The following is a 21714-nucleotide window of genomic DNA, read 5'->3' on the forward strand; positions in this document are numbered from 1 at the left end:
GCAAATATTCACCATCCCTGCAATATATTTCATTAGTTATATTTTATTTAAATAGTTGCATTCATATCAAGTTCATAATGAAGATTCCTCATTCCATGCTCAAAGCTAAATACCAAGAAATCATCATAAGCGGTAACAACAATAGACGCTTTATGAATCTTCATTCTTCCTTTGTTCAAACGGAGTGTTTCTGGAAGTGTTAAACCATTCAGTGCAAATTTTTTTCATAGCTTCTTTCCTATGGAAATAAACAGCCATAGAATCAACCCACGCCTCTCTGCCAATCTGCCTTGTCTTCCTCCTAGCTAGCCCATCCGCCTGGTTGTCCAACCCAACCAACTCTTGCTAGCCCATCCGCCCTCAGCCTAACTCCAACAAATGCGTCAGCTTCCCTCTCTCCTTCCTTATCAGGTCCATTGCCAACCAGGTTATTTTTGCTACTACCTCACCAATCCATGTAGGCTGTCCTATTTTAATTACTTATATATTTAATTTTCAGTTTTTAGTTTTATATATTTAATTTGTGTAACCTACCTTGAAACGAACAAATTTTCTAACTGGACCGATGGACGAAAATCTCTCTACGGCTGCCAAAACCCAACTTCCTTCTCTCTCCTCTCTTTCTTCTCAATTCTCAAAATCCTTTCTATGTTAAACACAAATAAAATGGAAAATGGGATTTAAAGCCATTTAAATAATCTATTATGCTTTTCGATATTTTTTTATATAAATTAATAATATAATAATATTATAATCAAGTTTTAATATAACATCCATAGAAATTCTTTTATGTATTCTAAAAATTATAAAAAAAATATATTCATTAAATAATTTATTTTATTTAAAAAATTCTAGTGAAATTGGTTTGCAAAATGGGCATCAGATTATCTCAAAACCCACACTTGTACTGTTAGATGCTAATTTCTTAAAGAATTTCACCAATACCCAAAAAATATGAAAAAAAATTTGAAACTAAAATATAATAAAAGATATATTATGACAAAGACGGTTTGTGATTTGGACTTATAATGGCTCATGAATAATTTTTTTACTATTGTAGCTAAAAATGCATTTTTTTAATTTTTTTAGTTATAACCTCTGATGCACCGACACTTCATTTTAAGAGGGTATGTAGTGTCGGACACGGGCACGCGTCTGACACGAAGGGGACACATGTTGAACATGTCATTAGTGTGTCCCATTTAAAAAAAAAATAATCCGGATTTCATATTAGCCGGTTCACGCTCGAGTCTTCATCTTCGCCCTAATCCTGTATTTCTATTCATATTTGTAGTCTTCTCGAGCGATTGAGGCGAGCAGCGGTTGGTTGGAGATCGCACCCTTGGTCTTCCCTTCTGGCAGTAAGCAACAAGCCTTCCTCCTTATTTTCTGCACGCAACCGAGAGAAGCTGACGCCAAACCACTGAAATTTTTTCAAACATATAAGTTGATTTCACCATTTTTTTCTCCATTCGTCATTTCTATTCCTTTATAAATGATTCTGTGGATTTGTGATCAAAAGAGCATATTGTTTTCTGAAAGCATTTTATTTGTTTTGGATTTTGGAAATAATACCTAAATCAAACCCTAAGTTGTAGGTTGTTCGGTTGTTCTTTTTTTTTTACCTAAATTAGATCAAACCCTAGGTTGTAGATTGTAGGTTGTTCTTGTTTTATGTATAAGATGAAAACGGATTGCAGATTGTAGGTTGTTCCATGTAAAGAGGTGTTATTGTTAGGGAATGAATAACTAAATACAAAGAAAAATAGTAAAGAGAATCCAAAAATATCATTACAACCAAAATTTCTTCCGGGGGCGCTGCCCCTGGAAACCCCCGCAAGGGCGCTTCCCCTTGACCCCGCGACCTAACCGGGCAGGTTGAACCTGGTGCCCCCTTGGACCTGGCATATCTGCAGATTTTGCCATGGATCTTTACAAAATCTTAGTTTAGTAGTTTGTTCAGTTGTTATTTACAAAAGTTAAAAGTTGTATACATAGTCATAACACATGATTCAATAGTTATTTAATTATTATTTTAACTTTGTTTGGTAATTTTATATACTTTGTATTATTTTAAGGTATTCAAGTAAAGAATGGCTTTAACAAGACTCTCAACGTGTCTCACCACAAAAAAATTTAGATGTTTCAAATACAAGAAAGATATGTTTGAAACGATATTTCCCAAATGAGGAGGAGAGAAGAAAGATTAATATAGAACTTACAAAATTCTTTGGATATTTAGAGGATTTTGGTGATCAAGAATATTTGGTTGAAAAATGGAGGATGGATATGAAAATGTGGTAATGATTCATGGAGCTTCAGCACCGCTTCTTCAAACAATAACAATAAAACTTCTTGGTCAAGTATCATCCTCTTCTTGTTGTAGGAGAAATTGGAGCACATACTCATTTATTCAATCGATTAAGAGAAATAAAATAACTCCACAACGAGCTGAAGATTTAGTTTATGTACATACAAATCTTCGTCTTCTATCAAGGAAGAGCCCATTTTATATGACAGGTGATAACAATATATGGGATGTTGCTGGAGATGGGTTCGAGTGCCTTGATGATATGGGATTATTGGAGGTTGCAAATTTTTCTCTAGATGAACCAGAGTTGGAAGCAATGATATTCAATGATGATGATATTGAAGGTTAAAGATCAACCTCTGAATCTAATTATATTATTCTCTCTTTTGAGAAGTTGAACCTTCATGTTGTACTAAATAGCTTTTTTGCTTATATTTTTGTAGTTGTATTAGACATTTTGTACTAAACATTTTATGTTATAAGCTAAATAATTTATCATGACATTGATTTATTATTGCTTGTCATTTATAATATGATGTCATCTTAATTTCTATATATTATATTAAAAAAGATTATAATGTTGTGTCCACGCCGCACCCGTGTCCTATATTTTTAAAAAATGTCGTGTCCGTGTAGTGTCATGTCCGTGTTGCCGTGTTCGTTTCGGTGCATCATAGGTTATAACACGTGGCATGGATGACTGCTTTCTGCAGCAACATGGGATACATGTACATCCCTCTTTTTTTTGGGTCAACAATAACATAAAATAAATAAATGAAATTTTAAAGTACAATCTACTCAAACATGAGAATCGTAATCTATAATTCAAAATGAATGGAAGTTTAGACTATAATCTGATCCCTAGCAAACATATAAAGTGATACTGGATATATATCCCACGAGTAAAAGCTTAAAATAGTCCCCCAACTATAGATAAATGCTCAATTTAGTCTCATAGTTTTGTGTTGCCCCAATTCAATCTCTCAATTATTAAGTTGATATAATTAAGTCTCAGAGGCTAAAATAAGTGTTAAAGTTAACTCCAAAGTTAAATATAAGGATAGCTTAGGTAGTACAAGTTTTTGTGAGATTATATTGTTTATACTGTGTTATTTTATCATTCAATAAATTATAATACATGTTTACCCTACAAAATAATAAGGGTGAATAATTAGTGAAAAAAATTATATAATTTTTAAGCAAAATCTAAATTGAATATCATTATAGACATGAAAAATTTTTGGAATTAGAATTAAAATAAGTATAGGGTTGGAAGGGGAACAGTTTTTTTGAGAGAAAGGCACTAGGAATTACACAATCTTTAATTTTAATGCACTTTTAACAAAGGATTTTGGTGCAAAATATGATTCCTTCATACTGAATATTTTCTTGAATAAATATCAGAAGATTCCACAGCATTATTAGAAGAAATCGATGGTTCAACAGTTATTTCTCGATTCTCTCAGAATTGGGATGGGCCTAAATAAATAAAATTAAAAAGAAGAGTGTTAAGTACATGAATGACTTATATTTATTTGAAAGCAACTTGAGCAGTCTTCTTGGGTTCTTGCCCTTATTCTTTCCTACAAGTTTCTTCTACAATCCACGTTAAAAAAATGAGAGAGAAAATAAAGCAAAAGAAATGTTCCTGCTAAATAAAACTTGTTCTCACAATGAAGTTAATTCAATTTTTCCATATTATCTAAATAAATTAATAAACAGTCTAAATCTCATCTTAAAATGTACTTCTCATTTACAATAAATAAGAAATCTTGATGCTTTATTATTGCAACAAATTCTAAGAAGAACAACTAATAAAAGTTAAATTAATGATTGCTCTCATTCAAATAGCTCAAGCAAATAAACACAAACAACATAAATAAAATTGAACCACTGTCATGCAACTTGTAATACAGCTATGAACGAATAATTCCTAACATTATAAATTGTTTTTATCTTATTGAATAAATAATTCCAAAGAACAAAAAGATCAAAATCGTGTGAACGGAGGATATTAGGAAGATGAGCTAACATGTCTCTATCTCCTTTTTAATGTTGCACATCGCTCGTCGTCTCCGTCCCTGGACGTCGAAGCACATTGTGATTGCTCAGCCTCTCAAGTCACTCGCGCTCCGTCGTAGTTGCATGTGTCTCACAGTTGGTTGCAACAACACAGGTCTTGCTTGCAGCCTCTCAAGTCACTTACGGTCACTCACAGCAGCACCTGTCAAGCGTCTCGTTTACAATAGCATGGCTTTCGCAAAGCATCGAAGAACGGCACCTTGCTCGCAACTGCATGTCTTCTCGCTCGCACAATTTAGTCTTTGGTTCCATCTCCATGAATTATAGCAGAAACGCAAACAATAAGGTAAGTGGTATTTTTACTAAAATACCTACAAAGAAGCGAGTATGTGCAGCTTGTTCCATTAATTTAAATGAATTTTTAATAGAGGGATCAAATTGAACAATTTTTAGTAGTTTGGGGACTAAATTAGGGCAATGTTAAACTCTGGGACCAAATTAGACATTACCAATAGTCTGAGGACTATTTTCAGCTTTTACTCCATATCCAACTGTGCTCATAAGTATAACATCTTAACTCCTATAAATGCCATGAGTTTCCCCTGACACATAGCATCAAAAACAACAACAACAACATCAAGTTTTTATCCCACTACATAAGGTCGGCTACATGAATCTTATATCTCCATTGTGCCTTATTAAGAGACAATTTCTCATTTAAATCTAATAAAGAAATGTCATTTCTAATATTTTCTAACCAAGTCTTTTTAGATCTACCTCTATCTTTATTAATATAAACCAAATCTAATATATCTACTCTCCTAACCGGGTCATCGGAAGGTCGCCATTTTATGTGACCAAACTATCTAAGGCGAGTCTCTCTAATCTTATCTTCCACTGGAGCTACTCCAACCTTTTCAAGTATATGCTCGTTTCACATCCTGTCTCTAAGAGTAAAGCCACTCATCCACTTGAGCAACCCATCTCTACAACACTTAACTTAGTATTATGTTTCTCATTTAATGGCCAACATTCTGCGCCATAAAGCATTGCAGATCTCACGACCATCTTATAGAATCTTCCCTTAAGTTTGAGAGGAACTTTTCGATCACACAACAAGCCTAATGCATTCCTCCACTTCAACCATCGAGCTTGAATTCTATTAATAATATCCCCATCTATTTTACAATCACTCTGAACAATACACCCACCACATAGCATCCACAGTTTAATGTTTCTTTTTTTTTTTTTCAACTGACCAGAGTTTAATATCCTGAGTACTTGATTTTAGCCCAGACTTAATAATACATTAATGATAGTTTGCTGAAAAACAGTGGTCATATTTCAGATTCCATGTAAACATGGTTTAAGGAAATCTGGAAACTAAACACAACAAACAACCAAATCTAAAAATTTAGCAATAGAAAATAAACCACGGCGATGTACTAAAAAACTGAAATCCAAGGAACATGCATCATAACCTTACAGTACATACCCAAAATCGGCTTTTCAACTTCGGATAAGCACTGAGAGCTGGACCTTTTGTTCCTAACCCCTCTTTAACCACCTGAACAATGACTTTGGTGCCTTTGCGAACATTAGCCCATTTGTTATCAGCTAATTTGGAATTTTCCGACTTACCTGAATTTTGTATGGGATGTGAAAAATTAGAATCCTTAATCACTTCTGCTGCTAAAGTGGAACGATTCTCAACAACATCATCATGCAAGTGACTCTCATTTACTTCAAACTCTTCAGAATAATCCTCGTTGCCAACAAAATCACTAGCAAAACTCATATTTCTAGGAACGTCAACAACATCAATTTCATCATCTGTTTCAGGATCCTCAAAATCTTCTCGTGTGTAAGCAACTTCATCATCAACCTCTAAGACATTCTCAATACCATCCTCATCATCCAAGAACTGGTCATTTTCATTGATGTTTGCCTGTTTACTTTTTTCAGTGCTAGCAAAGCCATTGACATATTCTCTCCTAATTTCTTGTTTGAAAAGAGGAAACACAAATGGTTCTCTGTTTTGCTTTATGTCCATAAGAGAAGGTCGAGAAATCCCAATATCCACAAATGCACCACCCATATGAGGAACAAGTTTCGTCACAACTCCTAAATAGATACTGTCGCACTGTACATTATTTTTAACTGGTTCTAGTAGTAGCTCAACAAGCTTTCCATCTTCCAAAATGGCAATTCTTTGCATGGTACATATGGAAGAGTTAATCAGTATAACTATCCAAGCAGATTTCTCAGGATAAGATAGTCTGATCTCTTCAGGTATTGGCTTTCCTGTCTCATAACACAAGTTTCCAGGAGATTCAATTTGGTGACTTTTATCTTGTTCAGAAGCAACATCCAAGTTGTTTGGTTCAACCATAGATGATAGTGAAGATCGAAATAGCCAGGGTTCTTCAACTGGTTGGTCTCGTTCGGGCAATATCTCTCCTAAACTGCCAGAAGTAACAGCTAAATCCTTCTCCTTGGCAATATGGTTATTAAAAGTTTGACCTGCAGGAAGCTGCTTCCTATTTGAAAGACGCCCATTGGAATTTGACAATATCTCTTGTTCACCTGTTATGCACTGGAAGCATTTAAGTGTTCAGAACCAACAAAACAGCTCATGCGGATGTCCAGAAAAATATTATTAGGTTTGCAATTACCGGTAGATGGAGTTCCATGAATGACCTCATTGATGTGATGTCCATCTCCAACACCAACAGGAAGTTCTATATCCAACATCCATGAACCCCATGAGGGGTTCGGGCAACTTCCTAATCTAGTTCTCATCCAAGAATCTCTTACTACAATCTCTTCCTGTTCTTTATTTCCGAGAGGCACTGACAAGGAAAATGCAGGCCCTGGCCTCCAAATAAGGCCACCAGCCAGCGGTTTCTTGTTCTTTAGAAAATAATTGTACTTTAAATGACTCCCATTAGGTACCTGAGAATACAAGTTACAAGCTTTAGAAGAAGAACAGAAGCTTACAATTGTGCAGAATGGTCTTGCATGATGTTACAACAAGAGTAAAGCATTCATCAAATGAACAAAAGTATTGTTTTCCACACGTACTCGTCCATGAAACATAAATAAGCCTACTAAGCTTGAACTTAAAATCTCAAATAGAACCAGAAGCCGTCACTTTAATGTAATTAATGCGCCCAACAGCTCAAAAACAATGAAAGGCACCTAAAATCAATTGTTTTCCACTATTGATTGTGAAGTGCTACGTAGTCCTCCAATCCCTTAATGAAGAGGTTAACTAAATCTGAAACAATTGCAAAGAAAATCATCTCTTTCAAACTCCAAATTACCATTTTAAATCAAATGCCAATTTTGACTTGAAGAATGATACATGTGGGTAGTGGAAATATCACTTTTTGAAAGCCTATTGGAACTGCCAAGAGCAGCCGTCTATCTACAAGTTATTGCCGCAAAATATGGGGGAAAATATATAGGAACATTTAACCAAAAACAAACGAATGCCAGATCTACTGTGTTGTTGAAACATAGAGAAGGATGCAATATTTTTCAATTTTGGATCGGTAGAAGGGGAATCTAATTTATAGGATACAAAACCCAATTAGATGGCCTAAAATAGAAAGCAATAACTGCCCATAAGAAAAAAATGGGAAAACAATAACACAAAGAGACAGAAACAAATATATGATTTTATACTAGTTCACATGCAAATAAGTCACTAAGAGAATATAGGAAATCGCAACATTTGATTTGAAGATGCGGCAAATTCTTTTTTGAATGGATTTATCAGTCCAGCAATTTGGGACTGCTGATTGACACCAAGGACCTACTGGTAAGGATAGCGTGTAATACTAAAAAATTCATAAAAAGTAATACCAACTAAAATGAATACCCACTTTTCACCCATCCCAAAAATGATCAAAAGCATTTTTTATAAAACTCTACAACTTTTAAAGATCAATTTGTATGTATGTATATATACATGCTCACACACAAATAGTATTATACTAATCTTTATAAAATTAATTCATTAATTTAATTATTTACGTTAATTTATCCAATTTGCTTTTTATATGAATTGCTCTACTGTAGCATTAATTTATGCATCGTAGCAGTAGTTGCATAAACCACTTACCGTGACATGGATTGGTGGATGTAAAGGGAAGGCAGTGATTGTTTTGAGAGGATGTTAATCTATACATATACTTACTCATATTATAACCTAAAACTTCTCATTACAAGCCCATGTCATCATCCCGCAGCTGTTCAGTGAGGCAAAACAAAGAGTTGGAGAAGGGTTTAGTTGAAGGGAAGAATAGAAAAACAAGAAGAAGGAAAGAGGCGAGGAAAGGTAGGGTTTGAGTTTCAAATAGGGGTGTAAAGGAGTCGAGTCGAGTTTTGGCACAATCGAGCTTAGCTCGTTAGTCGGAAAGTGAGCTTGAACTCGAGCTCGAGCTCGAGTCGAGCTCAAAATGCGAGCTTGAACTCGAGCTCGTCATACTATAAACGATACTATGACGAGCACGAGCCGGCTCATGAGCTTTCATAAGCTTGATTAGTTTTCCAAAAAAAAAACTGTAGCATTTATCACAAAATTCAATTTTTCTGAAAAGCAGCAGCATTATTCAAAATAAAGCTATTGTATTTTCCAAAAAGCTCTCGCCGGAACTCTTTCTACCGCCCAAATATCACCCAAATCAAGTTTTTTAATTATTTTTTAATATTCAAAAAACTGCAGCACTATTAAGTGGCCAGCTTGCAAAGAATTTGATTTAAAAATTTGATTTGACGAGGACCAGTGGTCGGCTTGCAAGGGATTTGATAAAGCATACAAATGTCACCAACCTTCCGTATTTATTATTAAGTTTTTTTAACTATTTAAATAAAATAAATATTATATAATAATATTAATAGTAGTTTGAGCCGGCTCTGAGCTCGTTAACGGGTTGAGCTCGAGCCGGCTCGGCTCACTTACACCCCTAGTTTCAAAATACCATTTTTCGCATTTCCCTCCTCAAAGTGAGTTTGGTGTCGAGTTGTAGATAAAATTCTCAATGAGGAGAATATTTTGAAATAAAAATATCATTTGAGGTTATTTTGAGTTACATTTGAGTTGTAAATTAGGAGTCATTTTAAATTGAAAAACTTGATGTTCTATTAGGGTGCTTACAAAAGGAGATTTAAGGGAGATAAAAATAAGAAAATTTGCCCAAGGAAGATCCTATAATTTTGGCTAGAAACTCAATATATAATACAAGAAACGAATTATCTCTAGGCCTAATGTTTATTTAACTCCTACAATTCCATTAAACAACTATATTGATAAGAGTAGATAATTCTTCATATTAAGCATGATATGATGATATTAGCAAGTCTACTTTATTTTTTATAGGATCATCTGCTCAAAATAATTTCTGAATATTTCTATAAAATTCAAGTTTAAGATCATTCAATATAATACAATGCATAATTAAGTACCCAATATTAAATGTTGTGTCCTGCTATACTTTTGATCCAAGTTATTACAAGTTGATTGACAATAAGTGCATATCAATGCTAAGAAATTTTAAATATTTATGATATTACAGCAACAATATCAAGCTTTTGTCCCACTACGTGGAGTCGGCTACATGAATATTTTTTTTCCCATTTTGTCTTGTTAAAAGTCAAATTCTCGTTTAAATCAATCAATATTTATGATATTAATTTTAAAATAATAATAATAAGTCTCTAAAAAGTTATATTATGTAGGATAGGATGACAAATGATGATGAGGACAAACAAAAGTTCTAATAAGATGAGCTTTATGGGGGCCAAAAAGAGTTCACACTATTAATGTTGGAAAGTTGAGATGGTCCAACATGGATAGAGGGGCTATTGATAATTGTTATTTTGGAATGTACAAACTTTATCAATGATTATTATGACAAAAGGGCTAAGTGACTCCACGTACAATAAAACATTGCAAGTCTCACCACCATCTTAAATTTGTGTGGTACATTTTTATCACACAAGCCTGAAAGCCCGAAGCATTCCTCCACTTCAACCATCCAACTTGAATTCTACTAATAATATCACCATCTATTTCACCATCCGATATATCTAAAATGTGTACTCTTTTTTATGACTTGATCACCCAAAGTCACAAACCCCTATCTAGATCTATTACTACTAAAAATATACTCCACGTGTTCGACTTTAGATCTGCTCAAACGGAAACCTTGAGACTCTAAAGTTGACCTCCATAATTCGAGTTTTCCTTCAACTCCTTCGCTAGGCTTATCAACAAGAAGAATATCATCAACAAAAAGCATACACGATGGTACATCATCTTGCATATGTCAAGTAAGAACATTCATGACTAAAGCAAAAAGATATGGGCTTAAAGTTGATCCTTGATGTAATCCAACTAAAATAGAAAAATACTTGGTCAAACCACTTTTATATACGGCTCCTACATACATATCCATAATGACTTGAATATAAGCATTATTAACTCATTTCTTTTCTAGAATTCTTCATAGCACTTCTCTTGGAAACTTATCATATGTTTTCTCTAAATCAAAAACATGCTTCTCACATATAAAAGAGAGCACTAACAAGAAGTAATTTTTCGTTCACTTGAATAGTCAATGAGGGTTAATGCATTATACTCACAAGAAAAAAAGAAACTGTACAATCATTAATAATATATAGTTAATTACCTTCTGACTACTATGAGCCAACTAGAGCATACAATATCGAAGTTTAAAAGTTACCGTTACCTAACATTCGTTTTCCTGAACAAACTTATTATTCCAGGATCAATATTGTGAAAAAAATTTAGGCAACAGCAATAGGAAATGAAGAATTTGAAATCGGTAGTTGAAGGATCACCTTTATGTTAGCATACCATAAGTGATTACATTCTGTGGAAGGAGACAAAAGCACAGCTAAATCTGGATTCCAGCAGCCTAAAGATGCTAGATCCCCTGTCAGGAATATGAGTTGGCTGTCCCCTATGTCAGCTTCAATACTCCAATATATTTTGCACAATCCATTGCCTTGCATGGATGAATAACCTGAAAAACACATAAGTTTACACAAACCATGACATAACATACGATGTGCCCAAAGCCTCTTACATCTTTTATCATGTATATTTTTGCCCATGGTTTGAAAAGGATAGGCAAGCATACAAGATACTACTTAAGTCAGTCCCAGTAGAAAGGAAGACAAGTCTGTTTATATAACTTTTCATTTTAAGTAATGAAAGACTTTCATCATCATTCATAGTTTCCCAGAGGAAATTGGTTGTTAAAACAATTTTAGAAAATTTTGTGTCCTCACTACCACCCATAATAAGCACAATAACATATCTTCGCAAACCAGAAACTAAGCTGAAACAAAGGGAATGATTGGGATCACTTTTGTTTCATGTTTTATATTATCTATTTTTATTTTCTTTCACCTATGTTTTGATATGAAATAATACATTGTTGGTATCTTCAAAACATATTTTTGTTTATTTATGTGATAGTGGTGGCAATCAACAGCGGGACAATGGTGGCAGCTATCGCCAATGAGGCAGCAACATGGACGACTAGGAGATGATGAACGGCAGTGAGCGTAAACAGCAACAATAAATGTAAACAATGGTGGCGGTTACGGCAACAATGGTAGTGGTAACTAATGCTAAAAATTGTTTTTAAAAATTCTCAAAACACCCAAACATGTTTTAAAAAAATTTTAAAAACAGTTAAAAAGCACACTAAACAAATTTGCTATTTTAAATACAAAAACTAATCTCAAACAGAACCTCAGATATTCCAGGACTTAAGAAAGTACCATTCCTTATCGGCGTCGAAGGAGATCTAGAAAAGCAAGCATAAACTCCAACATGTAGGTTGATCCTCATAAAATTGTGTAATTGCATCAACTGAAAGGTACAACTGAAAGATAATGAACCAATCATTAACAAACAGTTCATATTAGCAAAGCAAAAATATGAACTACTTCCTAATCATTTTGTGATAATAAAGCAAAACAATCAAGATAAATGATAAAATGAAGATTGGGACAGAAGGTCAACTTTGAAGATGGCAACTATTTCAATCAGGCGGTGTATCTTCCCAAAAAAATTGGATCCCTTGCAGCTAGATGTGCGACAAGTGATACTAGAATAAATCAACAATATAAATACAGACTTGTTTTGGGTCCCTTGCAGCTAGATGTGCCTCAAGCGGTGCTAAGATAAATCAACAATATAACTAGACTCACCATTTACACAGAATTCACTTTTTTAATGTATTAAAGTTAAGAAAGACCCAAGAGCTGACAAACAATCCTGGTAAATGAAGTTTGGACTTGTTGAATACTTTATGGACATTTAGGATAACTCATTTAGAATACAAGATAAAGATATATATAGGGCTCAACTTCATTAATATAGTTCTTATTGAACCAAAACAATGATAACTTTAAAGTAACATTGAAATTATGGTTACTAGTTTACCCGTACTTACAAAATGCTTGGAACAGGCAAAAACTGCCAACAAAAATCAGACATGAAGGTCTAGAATTTAATAAAAACATGACAAAACCATTGGAATGCATGAGTTACTTCCATACTTGGTGGAATGGAAAAAACGTAAAGGCTTGCTTCATACATCCCCACTGCTCAGATCTAAGAACAAATCCAACACAAAGTTAGATATGTCTGATTTTTGTCTATTGTAGTGAGTCGCCAATTAGAAGAAATGGGTGTGAAAAAAGGACATTTGGAGTCTTAACGCAAAACAGAATATACAATTTCATGGTTCCTTAAGAAATCAATCGTTTTGGGTCCATTCAAGGAAATGTGCATCAGAGATGTAAGGACGTAATAACATTATCACAAATAAAAGCATCATACACAACTAGAAACAAGTTTTAACAGACATTTTTCATGGCTTGCTACATTTTATACCTAAATCCACCATCAAAATTCCCTAACAATATAAGTTTTGCACAGTAAACAAAGCAAGAGAAACTAAGCAATGCTTCATTGCAAAAGAAAAGCATTCCAAGATAAAGATTAAAGAAAGTAAAGAAATGACATTCGAACCACTTTCATTTAGACTTGCTTAATCATAGGGAATGCACCATGTGACTCACAAATGATGTTAATCACTCACTTCAATTGAACAATCGACTCTGATACGACTAATTTGGGGAATGAAACAAGGAGCCCAAGTCCAACTCACAAAGAAATGGACTAGCATCAATTCAAACCGTTAAACCACTCGATAAAAATCACACAAACAAATGAGGACCAAATCCCTTTTCTCACAACTACTGTAGGGCCGTTCAACCCACACATATGAACACCCATCAAACTTGTAGACTCTGCTAGAGTATTCTTAACAATGTTCAGAAAAAAAAGGACCATTTTGTTCTTAATCCTTTCATGTAAAAATGTGTCATATAATGTTATGTGTGGAATATGATTGTGTTGACCAATCGGATTGTTTTGTTCCCACGAACCTCAAGTTTCTTGTGCTTGCTGGGGGTCGCTTTCCAACCAAAAATATTTTTCCCCGACAACGTCACAATGTTGCGTGCCTGAGCGCCCCAGCACTACGTACTTGAGCCCCCCGGCGCTGTGTTCACCAGCTCCCCAATGCTAAATGACAGAGAACAGAGCACCACAGCAGCCTAGATATGGAACCACATCGGTTGAAGAGAGAGGCTAAAGCGCACTCTTGTATTTTGAGTTTGTAGACAGTGAGAACTATGCATGTGAGAAGAGAAGCAAGGAGAGAGTGGGAGAGAAGAGAGATCTGTAATTATTTCTCCCGATTTTCATAGGGGATTATTTGGTGTGGTGTGGCTCTGTGATTTTTTTCACTATTTTGAATTTTTCCATGTTAAATCCTGGTGTACTTTACTTTTCCGCTGATTTTACTTTCTTACTTGTTTTGTCATTGTCTTGATTGCTCCTCCTCGTCATTCCCAACATATAATAAAATGCCCACCAAGAAGTGATCAAAACAGGTAATATTTCACCTTCAAAATATATTAAAAAAAAACACACAAACCTTGCACTAAAAGCAGATATAAAAAGCTATCAATCTAGAAGAAAGGAATAATACGCCAAGGATTAAAATGGGATTTCTGAAAGGAAAACTAGCAAACGGGATTTCTGAAAGGAAAACTAGCAAACTAGCATTGAAATTCAACAACAAATAAAGAGGCAAAAAAAAGTAAATTTCATTACGGGAAAGCAAAACTATTAGTGGAAGCGAGATGAGACGACTCGAGGGAAGCCCTCCGGCCGAGGAACAGCGGGTGGAAGGCTCCGCAGAGCTCCATGGAGCGGCCTCCTAGGGATCCGGCCAGGCTAGGGAGAACAAGCGATGGATGGCAAAGAGAACCCATGTAAAACGGCGGAAACAAGAACTACGCTGAAGCGCATTCCGACAGAATAGTGCTTAGAGGAGGAGACGCCGAGCTCCCTCTCTTCCTCCACCAGTGGGAGAACGAAGAGATTGGGATAAGGTCCGGGAGCGCGGGTGAATGAACTGCAGCAGGGGACGGAAAAGCAGACATTTCTAAGCCGAATCGGACCGGGTCGGCTTATCAGTCTAACTCAAGTAAATGGTGTACTCGTGAATAACTACGAGGAATGCGAACTTACACGCAGCGACAGTGTTGGCGCGCTAAGATCTTCGGTTTTAGACCATCTTCAACAGAAATATACATTTTACACTTTAAAATACGTTAATATTTTAAAATATGATAATTTATCTTCAACTAAACTTTATTTTTATTATGTCTTAGAATATTCACGGCGGTAGAGAAATATAAATTTTAGCATCCTAATTTTATACGAAGATCAAGCATATAAAGAGGTGAAAGATATGTGTAGCATTCATAAGGGATATCAGAGTTTTTATATAGAAACCACAAAAAAAGGGAAAACCACGGGGTCTTGTCCACTTAAAATGAATCAACTAGTATTTGCAATTGGTTCGATGTAACAAATATACATCATATAGAGTGTATTATATGGTGGGAGTGGAAAGAAAAAGTGTTGACATGTTCATTTAGTTAGCAGTACCATAGTCGGTGAGCCAAGGTTGAAAGGGCCATAATCTAGAGACAGTGGTCGGAATAATTATAGTCAGCAGACAGTGGTTGAAAGACTGTAGTAGGGCAACGGTGGTAGGCAGGATTGTAGTTGACGGGCAACGAAGGTCGGAAAGACTATAGCAGTATGACAAGGGTCGAAAGGATCGTAGTCGGTGGGTGACAGAGGTCGAAAAGATCATAGTCGAAGGGCAATGGAAGTCAGAAAGATCGTAGTCGACGGACGGAGGACAGAAATATCGTAGTCGGGCAATGATTATTAGAAGGATTATAATCAAGAGATGATGGTCGAAGAGATCGTAGTCGGTGGGTGACGGTGGTCAGAATAACCATAGCCTAGTGATGGTCAGTGTCTGAGAGGGCATTTGATGAAATTTGGTGGATGGGCATAAGTTTGACGTCAGTTGGTGGTTGGGCAGAAGTCAAACGAAAGTTCAGTGAAAGTCGGTGGTCGGGCGGTGGAAGAAGTGGAGCTTGGTGGCAAAAGAGATCTCAAATGTCTCTTCCTTCTCCCTCTTCTCCTCCCTTTCTCCCCTTGCTTCCTCCTTGCTTGGCTCCCCTTCATATGAATAATGATGTTCTATTTATAATTTTTTTTGAATTGCATGGTCAGTAACTAGGGAGAAGATCAAAGGTAAGTTGGGAGTATTTCCAATGAACGGCCGATATCAACACCCTTGATTATAGACCATTTAGCAAGTATTTGTCTTGATGATTCAACAATCGTAGGCTCGTTGGATTCGTCTAGTCGAGCCGCTCAATTTGACTATAAGCATGTCACCTTTAGTGATCATTTGGACATCCAATTTATGGTTTGAACCTTCAAAATGGATCCATTCGTTCTTGGATTAAGTCGAATTTAGTGTCGTTGGGTTCGTATTTTTGAGACATTAAGTTCAACTATAAATTTGCTGAAATCGATGTTCAAACTGCCTGAATTTAATTTCGAAAGTTTACAACTCAAATTTACCTCAAGATTTGTGCCTGATCAAGATAAATTTTTGATGATATATCAATTTTATAATATATAAGGTATATCCTTTCTCCAACCAAACAAAAGGACTAAAAAAATGGCATTCGAGAACAGTGCGACACCTGGCGCAAAATACTGCTGAATCTGGCTTTCAGTTAGTTGGAGATGACCTTATGCTTCATTTGGGATGTCTTTTTTATTGTTTTGTAAAGCTACTTTTTAGTACAAAACTCTCATGAAAATAGGAAAAAATTTGTGATCTAAAACTGCCTTAAACAAAACCCTTAGATGTGAAAAGTTATTACATGCCAAGTCCGAACTTCAACCAAACTCTAATCACGTAAAGATAAATGAATATTTTTCCTCTAGTTTTTGTTCATGTGATGTGTACAAGAGAAAAAATTCATGTGTCTTCATATGATTGAAGTCCGAATAAAAAACTATATCTAAACTTCTCGGGTACTAATTTAATATCCGGATTCGGCATGTCAATTGATTAGCCAAAATCACTACATTCTAGCGCAAATTTGAATGATCAATTTCAGTAACTTTAGAAAATAATTTGAATGAGGGGGTTTTTCAGATCAAATAATTTATGAGGCTATTTGGCATTGGTATTTACTGCAAAAAAAAATTGTGAAGGAAGATTTTGAATTAGTACTTTGTTTGGATGATACGAAACATTTCATCAAAAGATGAATCGTTCTTAAATGAGTTGGATCATATTTGATTGAGAATGAAGCAATCTGTCCAATTCTATTCGTTTTCTATTTCATTGTGCGCACTTGTAATTGCCCCAATTGCTGTAGAACTTTTGTAGTTGTCCCATTGTTAATTCATAGCTAGTCACTAACCTTTTCATTAGTGTAAGTGTTCTCTTGTCATTTATGAGTTGTTTGATTACCTGAAAATAAAAATACAGTTTAAAATGAATGTAGTGTAAAATAAATATTTTGGAGTTATTTTGACACCGGCCAGGTAGGGGGCTCGACGAATCCACGTCGAGAATCCGGTGACGGTCGTCGGACACCGCTCCAAGAACTTCTTGGAGGAAAGATCCACCACCTAAGAATCACTCTTAGGATACATGAAACACATGAGACTAAACTCAAACTTTATTCATATCTCAAAATCTGTCATTACAAGCAATTGCTACAAGTATTTATAAACAATTAGGCCACATAAAAGGCTACATGCCTTAAAAGAAAGTACTACTCCTAAACAATCATATATCTACCAATTGGAATTAAAACTAGCCTGGAGTTAAATAGGATTGATCAGCTCAGCTCCGGCGTCATACTACCGGGGTAGGAGGAACTTCAGGCTCATAGGAAACTGTTTGGTTGGCCACCATAAGGAGGTGGGTTTGGTTGGCTAAACCGGTCTGGATATTTCCACCCGGTGTTAGATTTATATATTGTGGAGTCCATTTTTATCCTATGTTGCTCTAAACTTGGACCAACGCTTATCATTCTTGAAAATGATGAGTATGCGCTAACCAATGGAAGTTTATGATTTAACTTGCTTGCAGGGTGTAAGATCCCAGGGGGATCAACGGCCAAGTTTGAATGCATCTGATCTACTTTACCCATAGCAAGTAGAGCATGAGGTGCACTGCCCGGAACAGAATTAAAATATGCACACACCAACATTGGGGTGTCAGCACTAACTGCTATCTTTTCCAATCCTTTTAAGAGGGTGTGAACCTGCCAAAGCTTAACATATGTAAGTTCTTGGGGAACATTTACATTAGTATTAGCCACACAAAGAAGTTGTCTGCTCCCAAGACAATCAGCAACATGGTTGCTAAATTTGTCTTCAAGTACTGCTATCAAAGCAATATTATCTTTGATTACTCTACTCAAAGCAACTTTCTTCTGGTTAGTAGGAATAACAGCATCAGCCAGAGATTGTGCAGCTTTATTAAATTCAACCTCATATTTCTTGACATGAGAAAGCCTATCTCTTCGAAAATCGTCATCCACAGCGATCGTCTCCAAGGATTTTGTGTCGGAATGTATGAAGGTACCAAGATGGTTGTCGTGGTCAAGTTTGGTCATATCAATTCCATTGTCAATGAGGGAGAGAGAATTTGTTACCTTATCATGAATGATATTCATGAATAACTCCGGTTGGGCATCCTTCTTGCTCTCGTTGCAATCATATGTGGGTTGATTAAAGTCTAGAATTCTGTCAAACATGTCGTCATTATACACGTCATAAACGGGTTCATCAAAGATAGGCAAAGACGACGATTTCGATAGTGGATCTTCAAATTCTTCGAAGTTGAACTCGATCGAGGGTGGGATGGAAGAGATCTGATCTTCTACAATGCCCTCGTCGTTGTCGTCGGTTCGTAAGGATTTAGTTGGAACGAAGGATCTTGAATCCGTCATGGAAGCATAATTGTCCCGCGATTGGAAACTATCAAAGTCTTGGCCGAGGGTGCTCCAATCTGTCCTTTTTTCAAGCCTTGACAGCCGTCGTTTGAGTCGAATAATATTTTTTTGAAGATCTTCTATTTCTACGTGTCGAAGTGGTCGTTGACAACTCCGGCGAGGTGACATCTTCTGGAGCGAATGTTGCTGGAGAAGAATAGGTTTGACTACAGTAATAATTGATGTGATGTGAAGATCCAATGATATTACTGACCGAAGGAGGAAATGGGTGATCGATGTCAGTTCCACGAAGCCAAAGAGTTCTTTCTCTTTGATCACTGAACACAATTCCAAAAACAAAAGACTATTCTTGACGTGAAAATAGGACAAATTTTTTTTTTTTTTTTTTTTTATAAAATTTTTTTTTTTTTTTTTGAAAGAATCATCCACGAATCAAGATACCCATTGGAAAACAATTAAAATCAATGGGAAGATCTGGAACGTCAAGTTTGGGAGTCTGGAACTTGCCCAAAAGCAGGCCGAGATCTTGTTTTATCTAAAACTAGCTTTGCTCTGTCTGCCCGCCAACAACTTACCGGAGAACGTCCCTAGTGTGAGGTCGTCGGCGAGAAAGAGGCTGAGATACCGAGAAAGAGACAGAGATGAGGGCCGAGACCGGATCCTCGATGAAATCTGGCTGTGTCTGAAGATGATTTCACCTTTCTTGGATGGATTTGAAAATCGGACAGCAGCAAGAATTCTGTTTCTAATTGCTTTCTTGAGGTCCGCACCCAAGAACAAATAAAAGGTGGATGTCAGTGCTGCGGAGGAAGAACTGTAGCCACCGCTTGGGCTTCGCCACCAACACCAAATGAAGTCGATTCGTCACCGAATCAGTTCCGCTTCCGAGGCCGATTCGCCACCAAAGATGGGTTGCCACCAAATGACGCCAGTGGCAGAGGCGACACAACTACGGACAAGAACGCCAGCAACTTGCCGGCTCTGATACCAAATGACACCGGCCAGGTAGGGGGCTCGACGAATCCACGTCGAGAATCCGGTGACGGTCGCCGAACACCGTTCCAAGAACTTCTTGGAGGAAAGATCCACCACCTAAGAATCACTCTTAGGATACAAGAAACACATGAGACTAAACTCAAACTTTATTCATATCTCAAAATCTATCATTACAAGCAATTGCTACAAGTATTTATAAACAATTAGGCCACATAAAAGGCTACATGCCTTAAAAGAAAGTACTACTCCTAAACAATCATATATCTACCAATTGGAATTAAAACTAGCCTGAAGTTAAATAGGATTGATCAGCTCAGCTCTGGCGTCATATTTGAATGATTGTAAAATGAGTGCATGGGTTTTTTTTTTTAAATAAAATGAATGCAATTTAAAACATAAAAAAGTTGTGATTGGTGGCCAACATTGGCGGCAATTGGTGGCTGGAGGAGATTTGTAACAAGCGATGATGGGTGGCCACAGCGGTGGTGGCCGAGGAGGTGGATGGCTTTTCTTAGGTGGATGGTGGTGGTGGTGGCTAATGGTGGTGGAAGAGGTGGCTTAGGGCCATCCCATGGAAGCGATGGGTGGCGGCAATCGTAGTAAAATTTCAGTGTATTTGAACTTGTCTAAATTAGAGGAATTTTAAATATGTCAAAAATAAACTAAATGATGCATTCCAAATGAATCAAAATTCTACACAACATAAATTTTACTTCAAACCAAACACTAATATTTTTAAAACCCCTGTATTTGGAATACTTTACACTTCTTTTGCAGGCAACCAAACAGCCTCATAGTAAACTTTTTAACCATACACTGCATAAACCTTCCCACCATTAAGGATTTGCTTGGGACAACTTTCAATCACTGCTTTTTTGCCACTTTCAATAAATTTTGTACTAAAAGCTATGGTAAAAAGTAGTAAGAAAGTTATCCCAAATAAAACCTAAGTCTTTGTAACCAGTCCTAAGAGTATGTTAGTGATTGCTACACTCACCCCCAATGCTTGCAAGAGCTTAAAACTTTTCTCATCAATCTATTGCCCTATTATCCATTATAATTAACATGCCTTGAAAAAAATTCAATTTGAATAACAAAAATCCTCATAACATGTTTATCTTATAAACTTTCAATTGGGACATGGACTTGAGTTGGAAGGAAGCTTGGAGATCTAAAAATAATTTGAGCTCTACTTAATACTTAATATTGAGGATAAATGATAACCACCATCATCACCTACTTATCATTATCCAATAACCATTTTTTACTATTTTCATCAAACTGTCGCTCACTCCCATCATCCTACATCAATATTTTTCCATCCGAGTAACTTTTTTTTTACCATCATCTCTCGATTGCCATCATCTGATAACTGCCCTTCGTCACTTTATTGCTATTGTCCAATAATCATACCATCATCTGACCACTCATGATTGTCATCTGATTGTCATTATTAGACTATCATTGCTCAATTATTATCATTTGATCACTATTCCTGAATTGTTGTCCCCTGATTATTATTGTCTTACTATTAATGTCAGACTAGCATCATCTAACTATTACATCTTTAGCATTTTCCCTCATATTTATAAAAATGTGAACTTATAATATCATCTTTTCTAGTTGAGGGGTCACTACAGGAAAAACGCTGAAAACCGGCAGTTTTTTACGGCGGTTAGCCTAGATTTACCGGCGGTTTTTAATGTTACCGGCAGTCTAACGGCGGTTTGTAAACCGTCGGAAAAAATGGCGTAGGAAACCATTTCCGACGGCGTGTTACCGGCGGTTTATTTTTGCGGCGGTTTTCCGGCGGCTAGTACCGCCGGTAACCACCGGAATTTTAACCGTCGGTTTGCCGGCGGTTAGGCCGCCGGTATTGTAACCGCCGGTAAGCCGCCGGTCACGTTACC

At 36.2% G+C, this 21714-nt stretch overlaps 2 protein-coding genes across 5 annotated transcripts in view; both read right to left on the reverse strand.

The window, feature by feature from the left end:
* Window positions 1–14903, reverse strand: part of LOC110094521 (ribonuclease E/G-like protein, chloroplastic) — a 39419-nt gene extending 24516 nt beyond the window's left edge. Inside the window, exons 1-5 of one of the 4 annotated variants that reach the window (XM_020819764.2) lie at window positions 14565–14898; window positions 12155–12258; window positions 11204–11388; window positions 7009–7288; window positions 5829–6919 (exon numbers count right to left, since the gene is read on the reverse strand). In XM_020819764.2, the coding sequence (XP_020675423.1) occupies window positions 5829–6919; window positions 7009–7288; window positions 11204–11388; window positions 12155–12258; window positions 14565–14725 (1821 nt within the window). In that variant the 5' untranslated portion in view covers window positions 14726–14898. Of the gene's footprint in view, window positions 1–5828; window positions 6930–7008; window positions 7289–11203; window positions 11389–12154; window positions 12259–14564 lie in introns of those variants that run through there. The other 3 variants (XM_028698369.1, XM_020819765.2, XM_020819767.2) reach the window with 3 other exon arrangements.
* Window positions 14904–17734: 2831 nt separating this feature from the next.
* Window positions 17735–18805, reverse strand: LOC110094547 (carbon catabolite repressor protein 4 homolog 2-like). The gene has a single exon (XM_020819804.1). It carries the CDS (start codon window positions 18803–18805, stop codon window positions 17735–17737), a length of 1071 nt encoding a protein of 356 aa, XP_020675463.1.
* Between the last annotated feature and the right edge of the window lie 2909 nt (window positions 18806–21714).

Source organism: Dendrobium catenatum, unplaced genomic scaffold (genome assembly GCF_001605985.2).
Source record: "Dendrobium catenatum unplaced genomic scaffold, ASM160598v2 fragScaff_scaffold_1076, whole genome shotgun sequence".
Classification (NCBI taxonomy): Eukaryota; Viridiplantae; Streptophyta; class Magnoliopsida; order Asparagales; family Orchidaceae; genus Dendrobium; species Dendrobium catenatum.

What these genes read in the sequence shown, in the direction of transcription:
- LOC110094547 (XM_020819804.1), bottom strand. Translation starts at nt 18,805, where the DNA reads ATGACGGATTCAAGATCCTTCGTTCCAACTAAATCCTTACGAACCGAC.